This window comes from Chamaea fasciata, unplaced genomic scaffold (genome assembly GCF_029207755.1).
Source record: "Chamaea fasciata isolate MVZ Bird 193981 ecotype frontalis unplaced genomic scaffold, bChaFas1.0.hap1 SCAF_3, whole genome shotgun sequence".
In the NCBI taxonomy this organism is placed as follows: Eukaryota; Metazoa; Chordata; class Aves; order Passeriformes; family Sylviidae; genus Chamaea; species Chamaea fasciata.
The window spans coordinates 44,899,935-44,919,702 of NW_027094088.1; the positions used below are offsets into that span (position 1 = coordinate 44,899,935).

At 41.9% G+C, this 19,768-nt stretch overlaps 1 protein-coding gene across 4 annotated transcripts; it reads left to right on the forward strand.

The window, feature by feature from the left end:
* LGALS8 (galectin 8) lies at positions 1–18,994 on the forward strand. Of its 4 annotated transcripts, XM_066178829.1 has the most exons (11): positions 3,904–3,925; positions 4,197–4,265; positions 5,731–5,940; positions 9,717–9,805; positions 10,395–10,605; positions 11,299–11,415; positions 13,151–13,207; positions 13,286–13,312; positions 14,680–14,768; positions 17,092–17,257; positions 17,721–18,994. In XM_066178829.1, exons 3-11 carry the CDS (start codon positions 5,827–5,829, stop codon positions 17,868–17,870), a joined length of 1,020 nt encoding a protein of 339 aa, XP_066034926.1. In that variant the 5' UTR covers positions 3,904–3,925; positions 4,197–4,265; positions 5,731–5,826; the 3' UTR covers positions 17,871–18,994. The 4 variants fall into 4 exon arrangements, with proteins under 4 accessions (XP_066034927.1, XP_066034925.1, XP_066034928.1 ...); XM_066178830.1 differs by lacking the exons at positions 3,904–3,925; positions 4,197–4,265 and adding an exon at positions 1–74; XM_066178828.1 differs by lacking the exon at positions 4,197–4,265 and having other exon boundaries at positions 3,846–3,925.
* The last annotated feature ends 774 nt before the right edge of the window (positions 18,995–19,768 follow it).

The window sequence follows — 19,768 nt, forward strand, 5'->3', positions numbered from 1 at the left end:
AACGCAAATGAAGGAGTGATACTGACTACTTCAAGAAACCTAGAGTGTCACGTCACTGATTTAAGAAAGAAGGGGTGAGTATGTTTTAAGGGTTATACGGCCTATAATTGATTTACAGAAGATCTAGTGACTTGTTGGTATCTTGCTTGTCCTTTGGCCTTCATATCTATTCTGTATCTTGTTTGCTCTTATGCTTCTGTTTAACATTTTGCTTTAAAAAACAGGCATTGCAACAAAAAATAGAATATTCATTAGTTCCTGAAGCATCTGTAGCATTCTAAACTTTTGAATCCGTAAGCCTATTTAAAAAACCATGAGGTTTTGTTTCCTGTGATTTGCAAGCTTTAAACTGAAAACTGGAAGATCTGAATGATCACTGAAGCTAAACAGTGACATATCAAGAAACAGCTATGGAAGGCCACTGATTAACTCATAACTAAGTAAAAGCTGAGCCAGCTGGGCTGTCAACTGAAATTTTAATGTTGGTGTACCAAGGGGTGGTGATTCATGTCCTCTTTGAGTCTAAAGCCTTTCAAAGAAGCTAGGGGAATAACTGAAGTTTCATGTTGTTGATGACATTAAAAAAAATGACATTTACATTCCATCAGAACATGCTGCAATGCACAAACAGCTCCACTAAAACTACAGAAGACACATCAGTCTTTTGAGATCATATGAAGTCCTTAAGCCCAAAATGTCTGCTTAACAGTCCAGTGTGCTAGAGGCTTTACCCCTGTAGCCTGTAGTACTGTATAAATTAGGGAAAATTACAGTTATTCTGGTACAACAACATTATAAAAAAATTAGCTGACACTAACTTCCATGGGCAGGTTTCTTAATGGAGACCAGTGTTTATTCATGTCAAATCTAGGGAATTCCACTATCAATGGAAATTTTATCATTGGAACTGTGCATAAAATACCAGGCCAAGTAAGTGTGACTATGTATGTTTCCACTTTGACTTTGGACCATGGCTTGCTACCCTGAGAGACACAGGTTACAGTCTTGGCATCAAGGACAGGAGAGGCAGGTAAAATTTCTTAGGGGGTAACAGGGTCCTTGATGAAATGCTACCTCATGGCCAAGAATAGCTGCTATATTTGCTTCAGCTGAAATTGGCTGCATCTGTCTTGACAAAGCATTTCTATTTTTCCAGCAAGCAAAATTCTGCTGGAACAAGAGAAGTCTCTGCTGCCAGGATTACACGTAGACCCTGCAATGGTTGAGTGCAAATCAAATTTAAAAGAAAAAGCCTTTTAGGACTTGGACTGTGGAAATAAGGGAAGACTGTGTTACTTGCTGTCAGGACTGCCATTAGAAAAGGGTGCTAAAAATAGCAGACACAAGAAATCGGCAGGAGAGTGGCAGTCTATGAACAAAGCAACAGCACTGTAGCACAAAGCTGCTGAAGCTGTAACCAAACTCATTGTCAATGCTGCATTAGGTTTGGGAGCTGAAACAGGGACTTTCCTCCAAATTTCATAAACTGCCTATGACTCAACCTAGAATCGTGTTAATCAAGCAGCTGTTCTGCTTCAGTAAGGAGCTGGTGCATAATTCAAATCACTGTATTTCCTTTGGATTGTTTCTTCCCAAAAGTGGAAGAGCCCTGAGCAAGAAGTAGTATAGTAGTAAAATTTATTTTCTGTGGTTCTAGAAACACTTCCACTTACTATTCCACTTCCTTTCAGCATCATATGTTTTATTCCAGCCTTTCAGCATATTTTCTGTCTTTGCTGTTTGACTTGAAGTTTCAAACCTGCTTTGAGGTTGCAGTCTAGTACTGACAATTGAATGTATTTTGTGTACTTATGTCAGTCTGGTTTTATTAAAGTTCTACACTTTCAAATAGAGTGCCTGGAAAAATAGCTTCAAAGAAAAAACTAAGTTCAGGCTCAGGATCTTTTATTTGTTCTCTTTTTAAGAAGTGTTGTGGAATGAAGTAGAACAGTTGAATAGCACGGTTTTTGCTAGCACCTGACTACACACAATAGTTGTCAGTCCTCTCTCACAACCATGCATGACTCTAAGGTACCTTTCCCCAGGCAATCTGCTTTTATGCCCTTTTATCTGAGTACTTCATTTGTGCAGTTTTCCTCAAAAGAAGTGTTATCATACCTTTCTGTGAATGAATCCTTCAAATCTGATTCAGCTAACCTGAGGTACCCATTAAAGCAGCAATCCTACAACTATCAGCAGAACTCTAGCAAGTAGATATGATTTGAGATGGGGCTTTTGTGTTGATTAATTGCGGAATAGAAGACTGGATATTATCTAGCTAAGATACTGTAGTGGTCTTTGTGACAAGTGGCTGAATGCCATTCTAAATTCACTATAGTCACATACACTGCTTTTTGCAGGGCAAAGAAATACTGATTGCCTTTAATTGAATAGGAGATGGTGATTTAAGCTTGTGAGCCTTTTATATTGCACTTTTTATTTTTGTACTCATCTCTTCCCCATCCAGCGTATTAACAGGGGGAACCTGAAGTAGTGCTTCTCTGAGCAGACTATTATTACACATCAGGAGCTGTAAACTGCAAGGGACTTCATTGGCCTTCCTGCTTACTAGACCAAAACTGCCAAAATCACTCTTAGGAACAGGAGGATGGAAGCACAGCCTTGGGGTGGTAGTTTCAAGATTAGGTTGGGTATGATTTCCAGGTCTGAGAAACACGAAGGTCCTGGGGCAGTAAATGACCCAGTGTGAGCTTTGAAACTGTGTTTGGATCTGGTCACAGAAATGACCAAAGTCATTTTGGGTCACTGGAGAGCATGGAAAACTGAGCGGAGAGAAACCTAATGAGGTTCAACAAGGGCCAGTGCAGGGTCCTGCACCTGGGGAGGAATATTCCCAAGTACCAGCACAGGCTGAGGGCCAATCTACTAGAGAGCAGCTTGGCAGAGAAGGGCCTGGGAGTGTTGGTGGGTGAAAGCTGACCACAAGCTGGCAGTGCCCTTGCAGCCAGGAGGGCCAGTGATATCCTGGGGTACATTGGGAAGAGTGTGGCCAGCAGGCTGAGGGAGGTGATCCTGCTCCTCTACTCCACCCTACAGAGGCCACATCAGGAGTGCGGTGTCCAGTTCTGGGCTCCTCAGTACAAGAGAGACAAGGAGCTCCTGGAGAGGGTCCAGTGGAGGCCACAAAGATGATTTGGGGTCTGGAGAATCTTTTAGGAGGTGCGACTGTGGGAGCTGGGCATGCTTAGTCTGGAGAAGGCTGAGAGGGGATCTCATTAATGCACAGAAGTATCTCACAGGTGAGTTCAAGAGGATGGTGTCAAACTCTCTTCAGTGATGCCCAGTGACAGCGTGAGGAGCAATGGCCATAAGCTAAAACCCAAGAACGTAAGGGAGAACTTCTTTCCATGGCAGAACACTGGAACAGGCTGCCCAGGCAGGTCGTGGAGCCTCCTTGTCTGGAGACCTTCAAAACCCACCTGGACGCATTCTTGTGTCACCTGCTCGAGGTGACCCTGCCTTCGCAGGGTGTTGGACTTGATCACCAGAGAGTTGGAAAGGACCTAACAATTCTGTGACTCTGTGTGAGATGTGCCTCGTCAGGAGATGGGGCTGCGGTGTGACCCGGAACCTTCAGAAGAAGCCCAACACACACAGGAAGCGAAAGGCTCGCAGGGGAAGGAGCGCGATTAACCTCATGAAACATTAATTACGAGGTGCGAGCGCAGCCCGCGTGCCGCCATAGGCGCCGCCTCAGCCCCACCCCGCCCGCTGCAGGGGGAGGCGCCTGCGCGCGCCGGGGCCAGCGGCCTGCGCCGGGCACGCGCCACAGCGCCCGCGCGGGCGGCGCCGCGGTGACGTCACCGCAGCGTGGGGCGGGCGCGCGGCCGGCGGCGATGGCGGCGGCGCCGGGCGGGCGCGTCCCGCGGGTGTGCGGGCGGTGCTGATCGCCGCGGTGCGTCCGGTAGGTAAGGGACGGAGCGGAGAATGCAGTGACGCGATCCCTTCCCGCGCCCGTGCGTGTCGGGGAGAGGGACTGCTCCCGGCGGGGCTGTGGGGAGCCGGGACTGCCTCGGTTCGCTGTAAAGCTGAAGTGGCCGAGGTTGCTTGGTCCTGTGTCCTTCCAGTGTTCGGGAGTGTTGGGTTTATAGCGGGGGACGGGGGGACACCGCCCGTGTTTTGTACTTTAATTACTTGCAGATGTCCAGAAAGTATCTCGGTAATTCTCTTTGCAGAAGCCTTGTTCGCACGGGTGCAGAATCTCGCTTTAATTGTGAGGGCTGACCGGAGTTACCCTCATGAAGGTAACTCATGAAGGACACGTTCTCTCTGTGTCACAGTGGGAAGCATAATAGCTCATATTGGCCTCTACGGTTTTCTCTTTTTTTCTGTGGAAGATATTTCCAGCCACTTGCAATGTGTGAGAGAAAAGGACAGCCTGTGTATCTCAGTTCTCAAAGCAGAGTCAGGGAGCCTTAACTTGCCGTGTGGCAGATTTGGTGTAACACGTACCCTGGTAGTGGTTCCTCGGACAGAAGGATACAGGAGAGCTTTGCAGTTGCATGTCCTGCTTTTGACAAACAGAGCCTGGGTTGTATCTTTCCTTATTATTGCGACCTTATTATTGTAAACAAGAAAATCCTTAACTCATCACTTTGTCATGGTGCCACCTGCTCTGCCAAGATCCTGTGCCAGGATCCTCTCCTAGCAGGATCTGGATTGCTGTTGCACACACAGGAAGTTCACATGGCAGTCTGCTGGATTGTAGGTTTCATTTTCGTTGGACTGTACAATAGTAAATGCAAAATGATTGTTCCATTTGGTCTTTATTTTCTCCTTTTAAAAATGAAATCAATAAAATTTGCCTGCACAGGCAAAAGTGAATTTATGGTGGTATCCCTTGAGAAGGTCAAAGGGCAAAATAGTTACGCAGTGTTGGCACGTGATGTACTCGGAATTGTGTTTTAGATACTGGTCTTAGGTGGGTCAGTTAATACCCATCTAGTCCAAATCTCCAAAAGATAAGCCAGATGTTGCAAAATGGACCACGCTATTGTTTAATCATTGCACAAGATAAACCCTTTGGGAACAGGCCACAGATCTCGGGGTTTTGGTTTTGTGTTGCTTTGGAGTTTTTTCTGGTGGTGGGTTTTTTTTTTTTTTAAGTCATAACGTTGCTTGCTGTTGTCACACAATAATGTGGCTAGACCCCTCATCCTTGACTTTTTCCCTGTCTGCTTGTCATCACCACACAGCTTGCATGCCACCTTGTTTCTCCAGAATATGCCAGAAATATTACTTAGTAGTTTCAGTTGGGCCCTGAATTTTGGTCCCTTTGTTAAAGGATTGATTTGCTAAAGAAGTTGCAGTGTAGCTGAGTATACTCACAAGCTTTATTTCTTATTAATGTTGTGCTTTTAATTCTAGTTTTGCAAAATCCTGTAATTACTTGTGGAGTTCACGGTCTGTATGTGTTGGAGGAAGAAATGTCTTAACTTTATGTAAGATAAAGGTAGAAAGGGCAAGGTCACCCACTGTAGCTTGTCTGCCATGGGGATAGCATGCTGCTGCTGGCATTGTTTACCAGTGTGGCATCTCAGTGCTTTAAGCAAGCCTTTTAATTTCATGTTTCAAAACTCCAGCAGATTTATTGGAAAGATGTTTGCATCATTTCTTGTGCTATTTATAGTTGTACCTTGGAGGGTTTCAGTCCATGTTGTGTCACTTTGTTTCACTTTATTAAAATTTTTGGGTTTTTTTTTTCCGAAGGGATCCCTCCTTTGGAGTTGCCTGATCAGTAAGTTCTTTACAAACACTCCAGCTGTGGGCACACAGAGCTGACAGACTTCAGCTGGAGGAGGGAAGATGACATCCTTGGCTGCAACTCAGAAGGAAATGCGTAAACTGACCTTGGACACACCACAAAAAGAAATCTGTGAGCTGCCCTTGGATACATCCCAGCAGACAATCAGTAACCCGGTAACTCCTCTGTCATGTCAGCAGTGTCTCCCTTGGGAAATGGGACTTGCCTGTTTTATGTCAGTGGTGCTGTTTTGCACAGTGAGGGATGGTACTGAGAGCTCTGCATCACTCAGGTGTTTGAGGGAGAATGGCACATGTGACATGAAGTGTTTAGAAGATGTTTAGAAATTGTGCTGTAAAGAAGTGGACAGGACTTGCACAAGAGGCCAGATGTTCTGTCAGCCTTGGAGGATAATCCTGTTTCATGTACAGCTTATGTAGATGTCTGACATTTTAGCAGAATGTGCTGGAAAGTGAAAGTATGATAAGAAGTGTTTTCACTCCTAATTCCCTGTAAACACTGGTGGTGCCTGGCAGCTCTCATGAAATGTCTGTTTTGTGGTGCCTGAACAACTAAACTTGGAATCTTTTTTCATAGTTCATATCTCAGTTCATAATGAATTATGTTTTCTACAGAAGACTTGAGCTGACATGATTCAGCAGTTGCAAAGACTGGATTTGACAGAATTTTGTTTGCCTAGCTCAGAGTCTGGAAACTTTCTCTGGAAAAGCATTCTTATGGTCTGTGACAGCAGCCTGAGTTTGGCTTAGCCTAAAGGCATAACCTGAAGCTGTGTTTTCTGTTGTGTCTTAGAAAATGTAGTTCATTTGAACCTGCAGGAAATAGTTTTTTTACCATTCTGTGCTAGACCCCTTTAAAAATACTAAAATCTGTGAAGTATTTATGGGGAATGTCAGTAACACAGACCTGCACAGGACTTCCTTATCTATTGAAACTTTGCACTGTCACACTCTTGGGCCCTCAGTGAGTCTGATTGTTTATTCCCAGTGTGTGGTCACTGCTTGCAAAGTGAATAGAGTTAGGGGTGAGGGGGGGAATAGTTTCAACCTCCTTCACAAGAACCCAGCTGGAACAGGAAGGAAAGCTCTGTGATTTACTAGAAGCAGGAAGGACTGAAGTGCAAAAGGAAAGGGAGGATGAAAGTTGGTCGATGGAGATCTTGGTGGGAGAGAAGATGTGAAGAGGATTAGGAGATGTTTAGGACAAAGGAGTAGTGTCAGAGAGAGACTAAGCGTCCAGCAAAATTGGGTGTCTGCAGGGGGACTGATCAGTATGATGGGTGAGAGACTTAGCAGGTGAATTCAACTAGAGCTAGGGGTCAAGAGCCTGTTGTGAGAAAAAGAATGAGTACTTGGGGTTGGGATATGGAAGCAGAGTTGGGAAGGATTGTGCTGATGACTTGGGGGCAGCCTCCAGACAAGGCAGTGAGCAACCTGCTCTATGTGACCTTGCTTTGAGCAAGGCGTTTCATTAGAGAGACCAGAGGTGTCTTCCAACCTCAGCCCTTCTGTAGCAGGGCAGGCTATGAAAATGTCATTGTTTCAGTACATTGTTCCATTAGCAGCAAAACTTCATAGCCTTTATTACAGGTTTGAGTCTGAGATGTATTTCTTCATTACTGTACTGTTCTCAAGCATGCAGAAAATCTCCTTTCCTCCTTTATGCCCTTTATTCCACCCATCTGACAAGAAATGATATAATTTCCCATCTGGTGGGGCAGCAGGCTGGATAAAAGCTTTTATGACAGTCCTTTCCTCTGTAAGTCAGTAATATTTCCTCTTGTTTTATGAAAACTGGCATTTTGTTTTAGGAGGAACATCACCTTTGAGACCTCTCAAACTCAGTTGACATTGACCAGTTGGCTTTAGAGCTAAGTTTTGGAGGTCTGGAAGAAAAACAGGATGATGGTAGATCATGTCATATGACAAGCACTATTTTTAATAAATGAGGAAAAAACAGCAGAAGAGGATCTTGAGACATGAGGAAATCATAGGCACATTCTGTGATTACAAAGTCTTGTTAAGTCTGTAGTATTGCACCCAGAAAATGCTCTCTTGTGGTCTTTTAGGCATCTGAGCTGCTGAAGTGTTGATGGGCCACCTTTTCTTTTAAATAAATGCATTCTTCTGAATATAAAGAAGTGCTTTTGCACAGTTCCTTTTCAGGAGTGTAGAACTTTGCTTCACTAAAGTGGCCAAGAACCAGTATCCCTGACCTGTGTGTGCTTCTTTGGTTTATCTTTGGAGACTAAACCAGTAATTTACTACTTTATTGCAATAGAGCTACTGCCCCTCAGGAGCAGAGTGTAAAAATGAGAACAATCAAGATACACTTTTTCTTTTTTATTATTATTGATCTTACTGTTTGAATAAAAATTATCTTCTGGTGTGCAGCTTGTATTTTAAGGAACCAAGACACTACCAGTAAGCAAAGAGATTTCACTTTTCTTTCACTTTTAACACCTTATTTCACATTTTGGTCCTCTTCTACTGCACCTGCTAAAACCAATAAAAATGATGAGACTTAAAACAACCTGACAATTTGCTTTAGAAGCAAGTTCTATTTTTTTTCCCAATGCAGAAGATGACTCTGAATTAGGTTTTATGCAGTGGGTGGGCAGCTGAGAAGAAAAGTGGAGAGTGAGCAGAAAAGGATGTGTATCTACTGGCAGAAATAATCAACATTGGATTTAGACAGTATCTGTTGTTCCTTTCTCCTCACAGATTAACAAAAATAAGTGTTAGCAAACATATCCTTTTCATATCTGCCTGTTTCATGGAATGATCTATATATTTTAAAAATAAAAATCTCAACTTATCATTTTATGGTCCAATATTGCATTCAGGAGTAGTAATTCCAATGTGTTTGTTATTTTTGTTGTTAAATTACTGGAACTCTTGTTTGCAATTGATATTTAATTTCAAAGGTATCCTAAAATCTTAAAAACTACCAACACCAACCTTGTCAAAATTTCCAGTCTTTTAACCAGAGTAAAAGCAACATTTTCTACCATTTACTTCCTTTTTCAGTCTGAAGCATATCACACATGTGATGAGATGTAGACTTAGTGCTTTGCTTTTGGGCCAAGCAGCTGGGAACTTCAGTTTAATATTAAGGTGCTTCTCATCCCTTCCTGAAACGCTGGGTGATCAGGGTAGGCCTTCTGTGAGCATGTCTGAGTCTTTGCCAATGAGCTGTGCGGGGGTATTTGGGGCTTTTATCGTAATTGACATATCTCTCCCTATGGCTTAACAGCTCTCACCGTGCTGCCATTTCAGTTCGGTGTAACATCCATATGTTGCCTTCTCCAGCTGTTGATAAGGAAGAGAAGATAGTGAGGCTTTGATCCAGACTCCATACTGTAGACACCATAAAATCCAAGACTCCTGAACAGGCCTGTTTCAGTGCACTGTGCAGTTCTTAGGATGAGGTATTTTGTTGTGTTTGTGTGGGTTTTACTAAGAAGACACTCTGTGACATAGTCTCTTCTTAGCACTGTTTTCCCTAATGGAGCTAGAACAAGCAAAAAGGCAGCTCCTGTAGTCTGGGGAGTTGTGGAAGTTGCTCCTGGTACCAGCAAGGATCTGATAGTAGTCAGCCCTTGGGAATGACCTAATTTGAAATGAATTCTCTTTATGCACTATGAATAGCAAGGCAGTAAAATATTATGACTCTTCATTTGAGAGCTAAGAATGGAGGAGGGAAATTTTAGTTTTAATTTTATTTGAAAACTTGGGTTTGGTAGGGGAAAGTATGCCAGATTTTCTCTTTCTGTTGTGCTTTCTTTTATTTTAAAAAACTAGTTGTGTTTCTTTTAATGTTGTAGAGCATCATATAATTAAGAATTAGAATGCTAATTTTTAAACTATTTTGGGGTTATTTGCCTCCATCACAAAATGATATTGGAATATCTTTTTCTTCCCTCGTCTAGATCATTCCATATGTTGGGACAATACATGGTGGCCTTGTTCCTGGAGAGCTGATTGTGATACATGGGATTGTTCCTGATGATGCAGACAGGTAGAGGCTGTGTTGTCATGTTTTGCAGGGTCACCATGTGATCCAGAATGTAATGGATGAAATGTTTCCAGGCCTCCTGCTTAGGATGGCACACAAAGGCTTGATCTAAATCTCTGTGAGGGCATCAGATTGAATCAGTCTTAAAGGGTAATCTGAGACTTAACAGAATTGATAACTGAATGTGTTGTGGGTAGGAATTAAGTTAAACTGCGATAAGGAGGTATGGGCTAGTGCTTGTGCCCAGTAAGGGGGTTCTGTTCCCTGACCTGATCCAAGGTTTATTTCATATATTCTGCTGCAGGTGATGGGAGGGAAGGTGGTGAACACAGTAAGTGAGGAGTTTACATGATGTGATGATGACCATTAAATAAACTTAAACATTTATATTCACTGCAGTAGATCATGGGAGAACCTTTCACAGCTATGTAGGAAGAGAGGAGGACAAATGTTTGGGGATTTTTTCTTATCCAATAACATTCATTGTGTCTGTCTGTTCTGAGGCTCCACAGTAAAACACAAATGTACTGAGCCTTTGGGTGAGTTCTTGAGAGACTGAGCTGAGTGTGGTTTGTGTTATTTTTCTGATCAGGTTCCAGGTGGATTTACAGTGTGGCAGCAGCATAAAGCCTCGAGCTGATGTGGCGTTCCATTTCAACCCGCGCTTCAGAAGGTCTGGCTGCATTGTTTGCAACACACTGGAGAGGGAGAAGTGGGGCTGGGAGGAGATCACTTATGAGATGCCCTTTGAAAAAGGAAAGTCATTTGAGATTGTCATCATGATTTTAAAGGATAAATTCCAGGTGAGTCTGGGTTGATTCTTTATCTGCAGCCATTGCCAGGCCGATAAAGTAGATTGAAATAATTGAAATAATTTGCATAATTGAAATAAATATTGGAGGTCTGGGTGTCTCTGTTACCTAGGTATAGTCTAACTACAGAAAAGTTTAGAGCTTTTCTTTAAAGAGGTGATAATTAAGTCAGACCTTTAATTTTGTATTGCTTCCCTCCAAATTGGATGAGTAGGCAAGGAACTTCCTGCCATAGCTAATGGCTACTCCACCCTTCCCTGTGTATGTGCAAAGGGCTAATCTTGGGATAAACCTGTTCTGTGACTAGTGTAGGACAGTCCTCTTGGAGGGGGCATGTGAGGTGTATTTGTCTTGCTTTGTCAGACTGCAGTAATAGATTCTGCTGCATTGTTGGTAATACCACATTGGTAATTGATCAGGTGTGAGAAACAGAGGTGTGAAATGTAAATTTTAGTGTAGGCAAATGAATCTCCCTCATAGGGATGGAAAGAGAGACTGAATCATGGATGACCTAAACCTAGTTGATCTGATATTTCTAGGACACTCCTAGGAGTGTTTTGTACCAAATTGTTTGTGTAACAAACCAGTGTAAACCAGAGATGTGTGCATTTGATACAATTTGATACATGGCTGGTGTAATGTGTGTTTAATACAGTCTTTCTGTTGTGTTTCCTGTCTCTTTAGGTGACTGTAAACAAAAAGCATTTGCTGCTCTACAACCACAGAATTAGCCTTGAAAAAATAGATACTCTTGGAATATATGGCAAAGTGCAGATCAAAACCATAGAGTTTGTTTCTAAGGTAAGTTGTGTACATAGCTGACTTGTTTGATTCATTTCCTCTGTTCTGCAAAACTGCATAGTGGGTTTTATGGTGCAAGGGAAGGAAGGAGAAGCAGCTACACAGTCCAGTGTTAGTAGGGAGATTTTGGTTTCCCCACATTTCAGCATGTGACTCTCATGAGGATTTCTGTCTTCCTGTTTTAGTCTTGCAGTTAGGGGCAAGAAAGTGACCAAAGTTTGCAGCTTACAAAGTTAACAGGACAGATGGTATAAGAATTGATTGGATACTTAGTCTTGGAGTGGATTAGACTTTTCAGATATTGCAGGGGGTCCAGAAGGAACTCGTGCGTATTCAGTGCCTCTAAGTGACAAGTTTAGCCATGGCTGTAACTTGTATTTTGGCTTTGAAGTGCCAAGGTCAGCCACAGCTGGAACTCCTTGCGCACAGCCCTGTTTTTCCTGCTTAACTGACTAATTTGTTGAATGAAGTCAGAAGTATTTATCTATAGGGATGAAAAGAGGTATTCTTTCTCAGACTTTGTAGCTTGACTTGCACGAGGACCAAAGTGCAGTGAATTCCGAGTGAAGGCTGTGCTGTGCCTCCTCTCAGCTGCCACCTCTGCTACTGATAGGGAATTAACAGGGAGTTTTTCCCTGTGCAGAAGGAGAGATCATTTTGTTCTGGAGGAGTTAGACTTTTAGAACAGAAACTGAAGGTGATAAATTCCAGGAAGATACATGAGGTCAATGCCTTTTCCCTTTTCTGCCGCTCACTAAGGTAGCCTGCCTCCTCCTGTGAAATATTCCTTGTCACTTCGGTGCAATCTTCACTACATTGTGAGCTAAGCTTTTGACTCATGATGCCAAATATCAGGTCTAACTCAGGGCAGCAGTCTAATAATTGTTTTGGTAGGAGGCGAAGCTAAACATAATGAAGTCTAAGCTTTAAACATAGGTCTGCTATGTTTAAAGATCATGTGCAGAGCTGGTAAGCAGATTTTTTTGAGTCCCATCACTTGGTCTTGGGCATGTTGCCATAACAATATTCCTGCAAAAGCTCTCTGTATCCTGATCTTGGAGGACTGACTCCAAGAAGAGCTTGAGGGCACAGGCAGGTGCTTTAAGTTGGTTTCTGACCCAAGGAGAAAACATACACTTGGTTTAATCTGTGGCTGCTGATGCTGTATGCTTTGTGGAAGAAAGGAATGGAGAAAGGTGATTCTTTCCTTTTAGTCTTTGCTTTTCATGCACTTTTCTGAAGAGGAGGTTGGAGGTTTGTATTGGAATAAACAACCTGAAGACACGATCTTCTAGAGCTAAGCTGGAACTGTCTCTGCCATGGCCATGTTGCTTGTCTGTCCTTCCCCATGAGAAGGGACAAGGATGCAGAGGGCTGCTTAGAATCCCAAGAACCCCACTGTGTGGACTTGCCATACTGGTATTTCTGCCGCAGTGAGGAAAACTCCACAGGTACCCTGAGATCCTGAGGGCTTGAAAGTGCTCTGACTGTTAAATAAAGATTAAAATTGTAATGAGGTGATTATCAGAAATATTGATTTGGCTTCAGTGGTTGACCCTCAGAACTTTTCTGTAGTTTGTAGGGATTTGGCTAGCTTTGTCAATGACATAGCCCTGGATTTCCATCTTAACAGCTCACCATTCAAAGCATGATGATCCTTATATTGTTCGAAACCAACTTTATGCTAAAGTTCTATGACATTAGCAATGACACCTAAATATCTCTCTTTCTGCAGTCTTTACAAGGCTCTCAGCCATCGTCTCTAGGAGTAACAAAGATAAGTACAGAAAATGTACGTATGTTTGTAAAAGGTTGAGTGAATCTTCCTGTTGTCTGATAAGCTAGATAATGTTCTTTTCTTCTCTTGCAGGGGGAAATGCCAAATGGTTCACAATTGGTAAGTGTTTCCTATAGATTTGTGGCAATTTGGAATTAAAAAAAATCAAAAATCCTTCGGTTATTCATGAAAAGACATGCACAAAAGACAAGAAGGAAGAAAGATCATCAGTGAGGTTTTGTAGAGGGTTATTCTCTTCTCTGTTGCTAGTACAAATGAGACTTTTGTTAAATCATTTACAAATCCCAAAAGATAAACACACCATCCACAACCATAAACAAAGACATTAAAAGAAATGAAAAGTGGAGTATCTGAAGTTTTAAAGGACCAAGTCAGATTTGAATTTTTTTTCACATAGACATGGGTGTTGTTTTCTCTGCCTTATGGAATACCTGCAAAGTGAAAGTATTCTGCAGTCGTGTTAACATGTGTGGAACCTGTCTGCCACATCTTCCTCTTGCTGACAGATCCCTGTGTACACTTTAGGTAGCTGGATGCAAGCATTGCTCCTTAGGGGTAGAACTTGCACCCAGCTAACATGGAGTATAGATGCAATGAGTGCTCATCTTTTTGCAAAAACCTGGGCAGGTGGACTGTATCCACACTGGCACAAGGACTGCACTCAAACTGAAAAGGAGTTGAAGCCAGGAATATATACAAATAGAATTTGTGGAGAAGGTGAAGTTGCATTGAGCGCCATAATTTTAGATTCTTTGTCACTTGACCGCCTGCCTTCTTCAAACAAAACAACATGCAACATTGTAGTTTGCAAATGGTGGACTTCAGCAAAAATGTAAAAGTGAAGCTTCTCCATTCCCTTCTTTTCCCTGTTAAAAATAACTTCTAACACAATGAAAAATGAAACAAAAAAAAAGGACAAATAAAACATTTGCACTGGCTATCATTATGAGCTGCTGCCAGGAGGACAGAACACAGTGACTCTGCTTCTAGTACTTATGTGACCACGGGACAACGACACACCTTAGCATGAGTCTTACTCTTTAAAGCAAAACTGATACTTCCAGAGATGAGAAGTCATGTATAAGTCTGAATAATTATGTGATGTGAATTTAAACTATTACAGGGAGTTTCATGATTACTTTTTTCTTCTTTTTTTTTTTTTTCTTTCCCCTTCTTCCCCTCCTTCCACCATTAGAGGTGGCAGAAGTAGTTGTAAATAACGTTTGTTTTGAACCCAAGGTGGTAGTCTAAATTAAAACTCAATACATTGATGCATTTATCTCAATCTAAGTTTCCACTATAGTATTAGGATCTCGCAATATGCTGGTAGGAACAACTTTAGCTGTAAGTGCAGATTTGCAATTTTAGGCCAAAATTTCTTCCTTTCATAGTAAAGCTCAGCTTGTATAAAAAAAAGTGAAAAAAGTAAATCACAGTCAAAATTTTTACTGGGGGTGTGCTTCCAGGGTGTTCCTTATGTTGGGAAACTTGATACTGCACTTCGTCCAGGATGCACAATTGCCATTAAAGGAGAAGTGAATAAAACCCCGAAGAGGTATGTGTTACTGATGGTTTTTTTCTGTTATTTAACTGAGGTGCTCTTGAGAATGAGTAGGCTTTTCCATTGCCTCTGTATATCCTTACTCACTTGCAACTTTGCATCTGGAATCATCTGAAACTACAGTGCAGTTTCCTCAGGAACCAGCAGGATTACGGCTTTAGAGAGGACTTAAAAGAGCAGCTCCATTGTGAATAGTAAAGGTAAAACCTGAGTGTGTTACCTACTCAATCTGTGTCATTCACAAATTTGTGTGTTTGTTTAGGACTCTCCATTCTGCAGGAGGTGTGAGCAAATGTACTGTACAGAGACAGCTTTTATTCTAGAGAGATCCAAGAGTAAGGATCTGGCAGAAATAGGTGAAACACAAGTGAGGCGAGTTGCTGGTGTGCTCAAATGCTGCATGTTAAAATAATTTCTCTGGCAAACCTCCTTGGTATAAACATGAGGGTGCCTGACAATAGCTGAGTGATTAAGAAGGATGGAGCACCTCTCCTAAGAGGAAAGGCTAAGATAATTGGGATTGTTCAGCCTGGGAAAAAAAAGTGCTTCAAGAAGACCTAATTCCGGCTTTCCAGTACATGAAAAGTGCCTATAAGAAACATGGAGAGAGACTATTTAGAAGAGCATGTAGTGACAGACAAGGGGGAATGAAAGAGAGTAGGTTTAGCTTAGACATGAGGAAGAAATACATTACTGTGAGGGTGGTGAGACATTGGAACAGGGTTTGCAGAGAAATTGTGGATGTCCCATGTCTGGCAGTGTTCAAGGCCAGGTTGGATGAGGCCCTGAGCAACCAGATCTGATGAAAAGTGTCCCTGCTCACGGCAGGGGGGTTGGAATGAGATGAGATTTAAGGTCCCTCCCAACCCAGGCCATTCTGTGATTCCATGGAAGCTGTTAGGGGAGTATGAGCAATAATTTTGATAGCAAATTAGGAACAAGGGGTTGCAAAGAAAACATTTTCCAAACATGAAATAAAGCTTGGGGAGGAGGGGAGCACAACACAGTCAAAATGGAGCTCAGCAAATGTCTGAACAAATGCCCTTTACTTCAAGGGTGGTTTTGGCTCTGCAGAAACATGCCTAAAAATGAAGCAATTAATAAGAAATGAAAATGATGAGAAGCATGTTTTCACGTTTTGTGTGTGTGTGTGTGCTGCACTCCCGCTTCCTCGGGGCATGTTTCTTCCCTCCAGTTGAACAGCATTCAGAGTTCATACTAGAATCTGAGGTCTGGAATCCTTATCCACAAAGTTTGGATGGACTTCAGATTTAATAGGATAATTAATACTTAGGGAGTAGCATTTCTTTTCCTTGTTTTGGCTTGAAAAATTGATTAGCACTTTTCAAGTGCTAAATGTGCTCAGATGCATATAAGCACAAAGAGGCTTTTGGCTGTTAAAGCATGCAGGCTGTCTGCTTTTTATGTTTATGCTTTTCAGCCTATATATTTATGTAGAGTTTATAAGTTATTTCATTTCTCTTGCTCACTTCACATAGCTGTAGATGTTTCTTTTTCTTGGTGAAAAAGAGAACTTCACAGCTTGGAAATGTTGCAATATTTCCTATCTGGAAAGAATAATTCTCCAAAGAGGGCAACAGTCTGACAGCTGGAGCTAATTTGGGTGGGGAGGAAATACTTCTTTTTTCAAATGCACTAAGGTCTTTGCCATAGGTTGAAGCATTCATTTGAATTTGAATGACTGTTCCCTCTGATCACCCTTCTCCAGAGCTCCCCTTTAGGAACCCTGTTAGGTGGGCATGTCTGTGATGGCAGCGTAATTCACTCAGCCTGGGCAGAGCTTTGCTGCCTACAAAATAACATTTTGTATGCATGGTGTCCCAGCAGTCTTAAATGTATGGAGACAATCCTTGAACTTTTCCTTAGAGTCCAACCAGTTTGTTGGCAGGAAGAATGTGATGTCTTTTGGTAAAACAAAGCCTTGCACTCTCCGTTGCCTGAGTGAAAGAGGGGGGGGAGCAGGCAGTTCCGTGTGTTCCAGTGAGAATGCTGCTTCCTAGTGCAGCAGGGGAGCAGCTCTTGGCTCAATAGCTTCTTGCTGAGACATGTACAGAAAGCTGTGAGTGAGGAAGTGGATCTAGGAGGGTCATGTCCCACATTTGCTGCCTCCAGCAAAGGTTTCTGTGCAGAGGAGACAAGTGCATGCTGGCTGGCTGCCTGCTTGGTTCTTCAGGTGAATCACAGCCCTGGCTCCCAAACAGCCTGAGTATTGGCTAAGGACTTGGTAAGTGGCATTGACTGCTGTTGTCATGTCTGTAAACCCTTGGTGCAGTAAACTTTAAAAAATATCTTCCAGCTTTGCAATAAATCTGAGACCAAGTGACTCAAAGGACATTGCTTTACATCTGAATCCCCGAATGAAAAATAAAGTTTTTGTAAGAAACTCCTACCTTCATGACAGCTGGGGAGAAGAAGAAAAGGAAGTTGCTAACTTCCCTTTCAGTCCAGGGATGTACTTTGAGGTAAGATTAACTGAAAGAGCATCAAACTGAAAAATCTGCCAAATGGATTAACATTGGTGCTTAAATGTCCTATTACTGATACAGATTTAAATAAAATTGCTATTCCTGCATTTCATGTCTTGAAAATACGTAGGATTAAATGGGACCACAGAGAGCAGAGGTTTGTCTTTATTTAGTAACAGTTTTCTTTTTAAGTAGTTGCAAAAATTCAACCTGTGCTAAGAGCAGATTTAAATTATATTGAGTTGGACTTGATGGTCCTTATGGGTCCCTTTGCAATTTAAGTTATGCTGTGATTCTGTGGATTTTATTGATGCCCCATTTTTGTTTTTAAATGTTGCTTTTGCATGAAACAGTCTCTGTAACAGATACACATCTTGACCAAGTCTGTGCTAGGTCATCCGATTGTTTTTCACTTCTTACCTGAGCTTAAATCTTAACTGTTTCTCTTTTTGCTTTCCAGCTGATTATTTTCTGTGATGCCTACCAGTTCAAAGTTGCTATTAATGGTGTTCACACTCTGGAGTACAAGCATCGTTTTAAACAGCTTGAAAAGATCAACATAGTGGAAATCACAGGAGATGTTCACTTGTTGGATGTGAGGAGCTGGTAGTTCTTTTCAATCCCTACTAAAAGAATTTAACCTCTTCTGATGACAGTGCCTCCTTGTCAAGTACAAACAGGTGCTGACTCATGCTGAGCCTGCCTTTAATCTATCTAGGCTTTTGCATTTGCCTCTCTGAGTTAGGCAAGTACCAGAAATGCTAACTGCAAATTGAAATCCTTCTCTAGTTTCCTGGCAAGCTAAGTTAGTGTTTGCTCAGATAAATCTCCTGTGTTATTGAACCTAGCAATATGAAAATGCTGCATCATACTGTGTCTAACAATTGCACTCTGTATATTTAAGTTAAACTACCATTTGGCATTCCTTGATACCATCCGTTCAATATTGTGAAGTAGAAATGAGACTGGAATAGGGTCCAAAGATACAGTTATCCACCTCCAAAGGGATGTTTATAATTTATTTAAGAGAGAACTGTAGATTGTAATTTTTTTTTTGTGTGTCTTAATTTATCTTAGCACCTATAACCTTTACAGTGAGACTGAATTAAGCAAACAGTTGACCCCTTACTTCTGGCAAAGGGCAGGAAGTTTGATCTTACCTCTTAGCCTGCTGCTGCAATAGCACCATCTCTCACACCTATGGTTATGTCACCTCTTGCTTACAAGGACCCAAGATTTCTAGCTTTTAGTTTTCCAAAGTGAAACATGGGAAGGTGATTTAGCTGGTTTCAATTACAAGAACTTTTGGAAACTTGTTTGATCTGAAATGGCTCCTAACTGGGTTAAGAATCCTTAGGGTCTGAAGTAGATGTTTGTGGGTTTCATTTTTAAGACAGGTCTGAATCCAGGTAGTCTAGGTAGGGTTTCAGCTGAGATGGCATTCAACTACTCAGTAGTAGACTAGAAAATGAATCCTTTTTCAGTCTTGTTAAAATACTGTCTATGTGAAATGAACTGTCCCAATTCAGTTTTCTGTACAAATGTCCGTCTTTTTATAATCTTTTTAAAAATAAGTTACTACTGGTTGTCACTACATGCCTGAAGGATGCCCCTGTATATCTTAAGACTGCTAATACTGAAGCAATTTCAGGAATAAGATGTACACTAAAAGACTTTAAATGAGCAGATTTAATGTATAAAAAGCATCAATAAAAACATGTGAACTCTGCTTTTCTCCAAGTGTCGCTAAGTAGCTGTGATCCCTTTTTGGCCTATTGTCTTGTTTTATTATTGTCTTACCAGTATTTCCAAGTTGGCAGTGACCCTGATTGGAGAACCATTTCCACATCAAGGAATTAGTGATCCACAGAGCAGTTAACCTGAGCAGGCACTGGGGCTGGGCTGGCCTTCAGGACAGTGCTGTGCTGTGCTGTAACAAACTTCTTGGCTGCAGGATAAACTCACTGGAAAAGAGGAGCTGGCAGGCAGCTCCTCATGGCAATAACACCACTTATGTGTCCCTGCCTTTAAGTAACAGTTCAGCAGCTGTTCCCATGGGAATGTTCTTTTGTTTGACAGCAGACACAATTAACAGTTTTAAGAAAATCCTGTAAGAGCTTGATGTGGTAATCTTTCCATATATGGGATCTACATGGCATGCTGCACCCTGGACAGAGGCTCATTCCCAGCACCCAGTGGGATGTAAGATTATCCTCTGTATAGTGTCAGTTCTACCCCATTGCATTTTAAATCCTATTTTACAGATTCTACCCCACTGCATTTTAAATCCTATTTTACAGAGTCTGAGTGCCTTTCTTAGTACCAGTGTAATGAACCAGCACCTCGTGGTGCAAAAGTAGTAGTAATTTTTTGGTAAATTCATTATCATAGCAAGCAATTTATTCTTGAACTTCAGCTAATCCGTAGCAGTCTTTAAAGACTCTGAGATGGATTTAGTTCCTACCTGAATCACAGTTTCTTGGAGAGAACTTCTTCTTCAGTATCTTC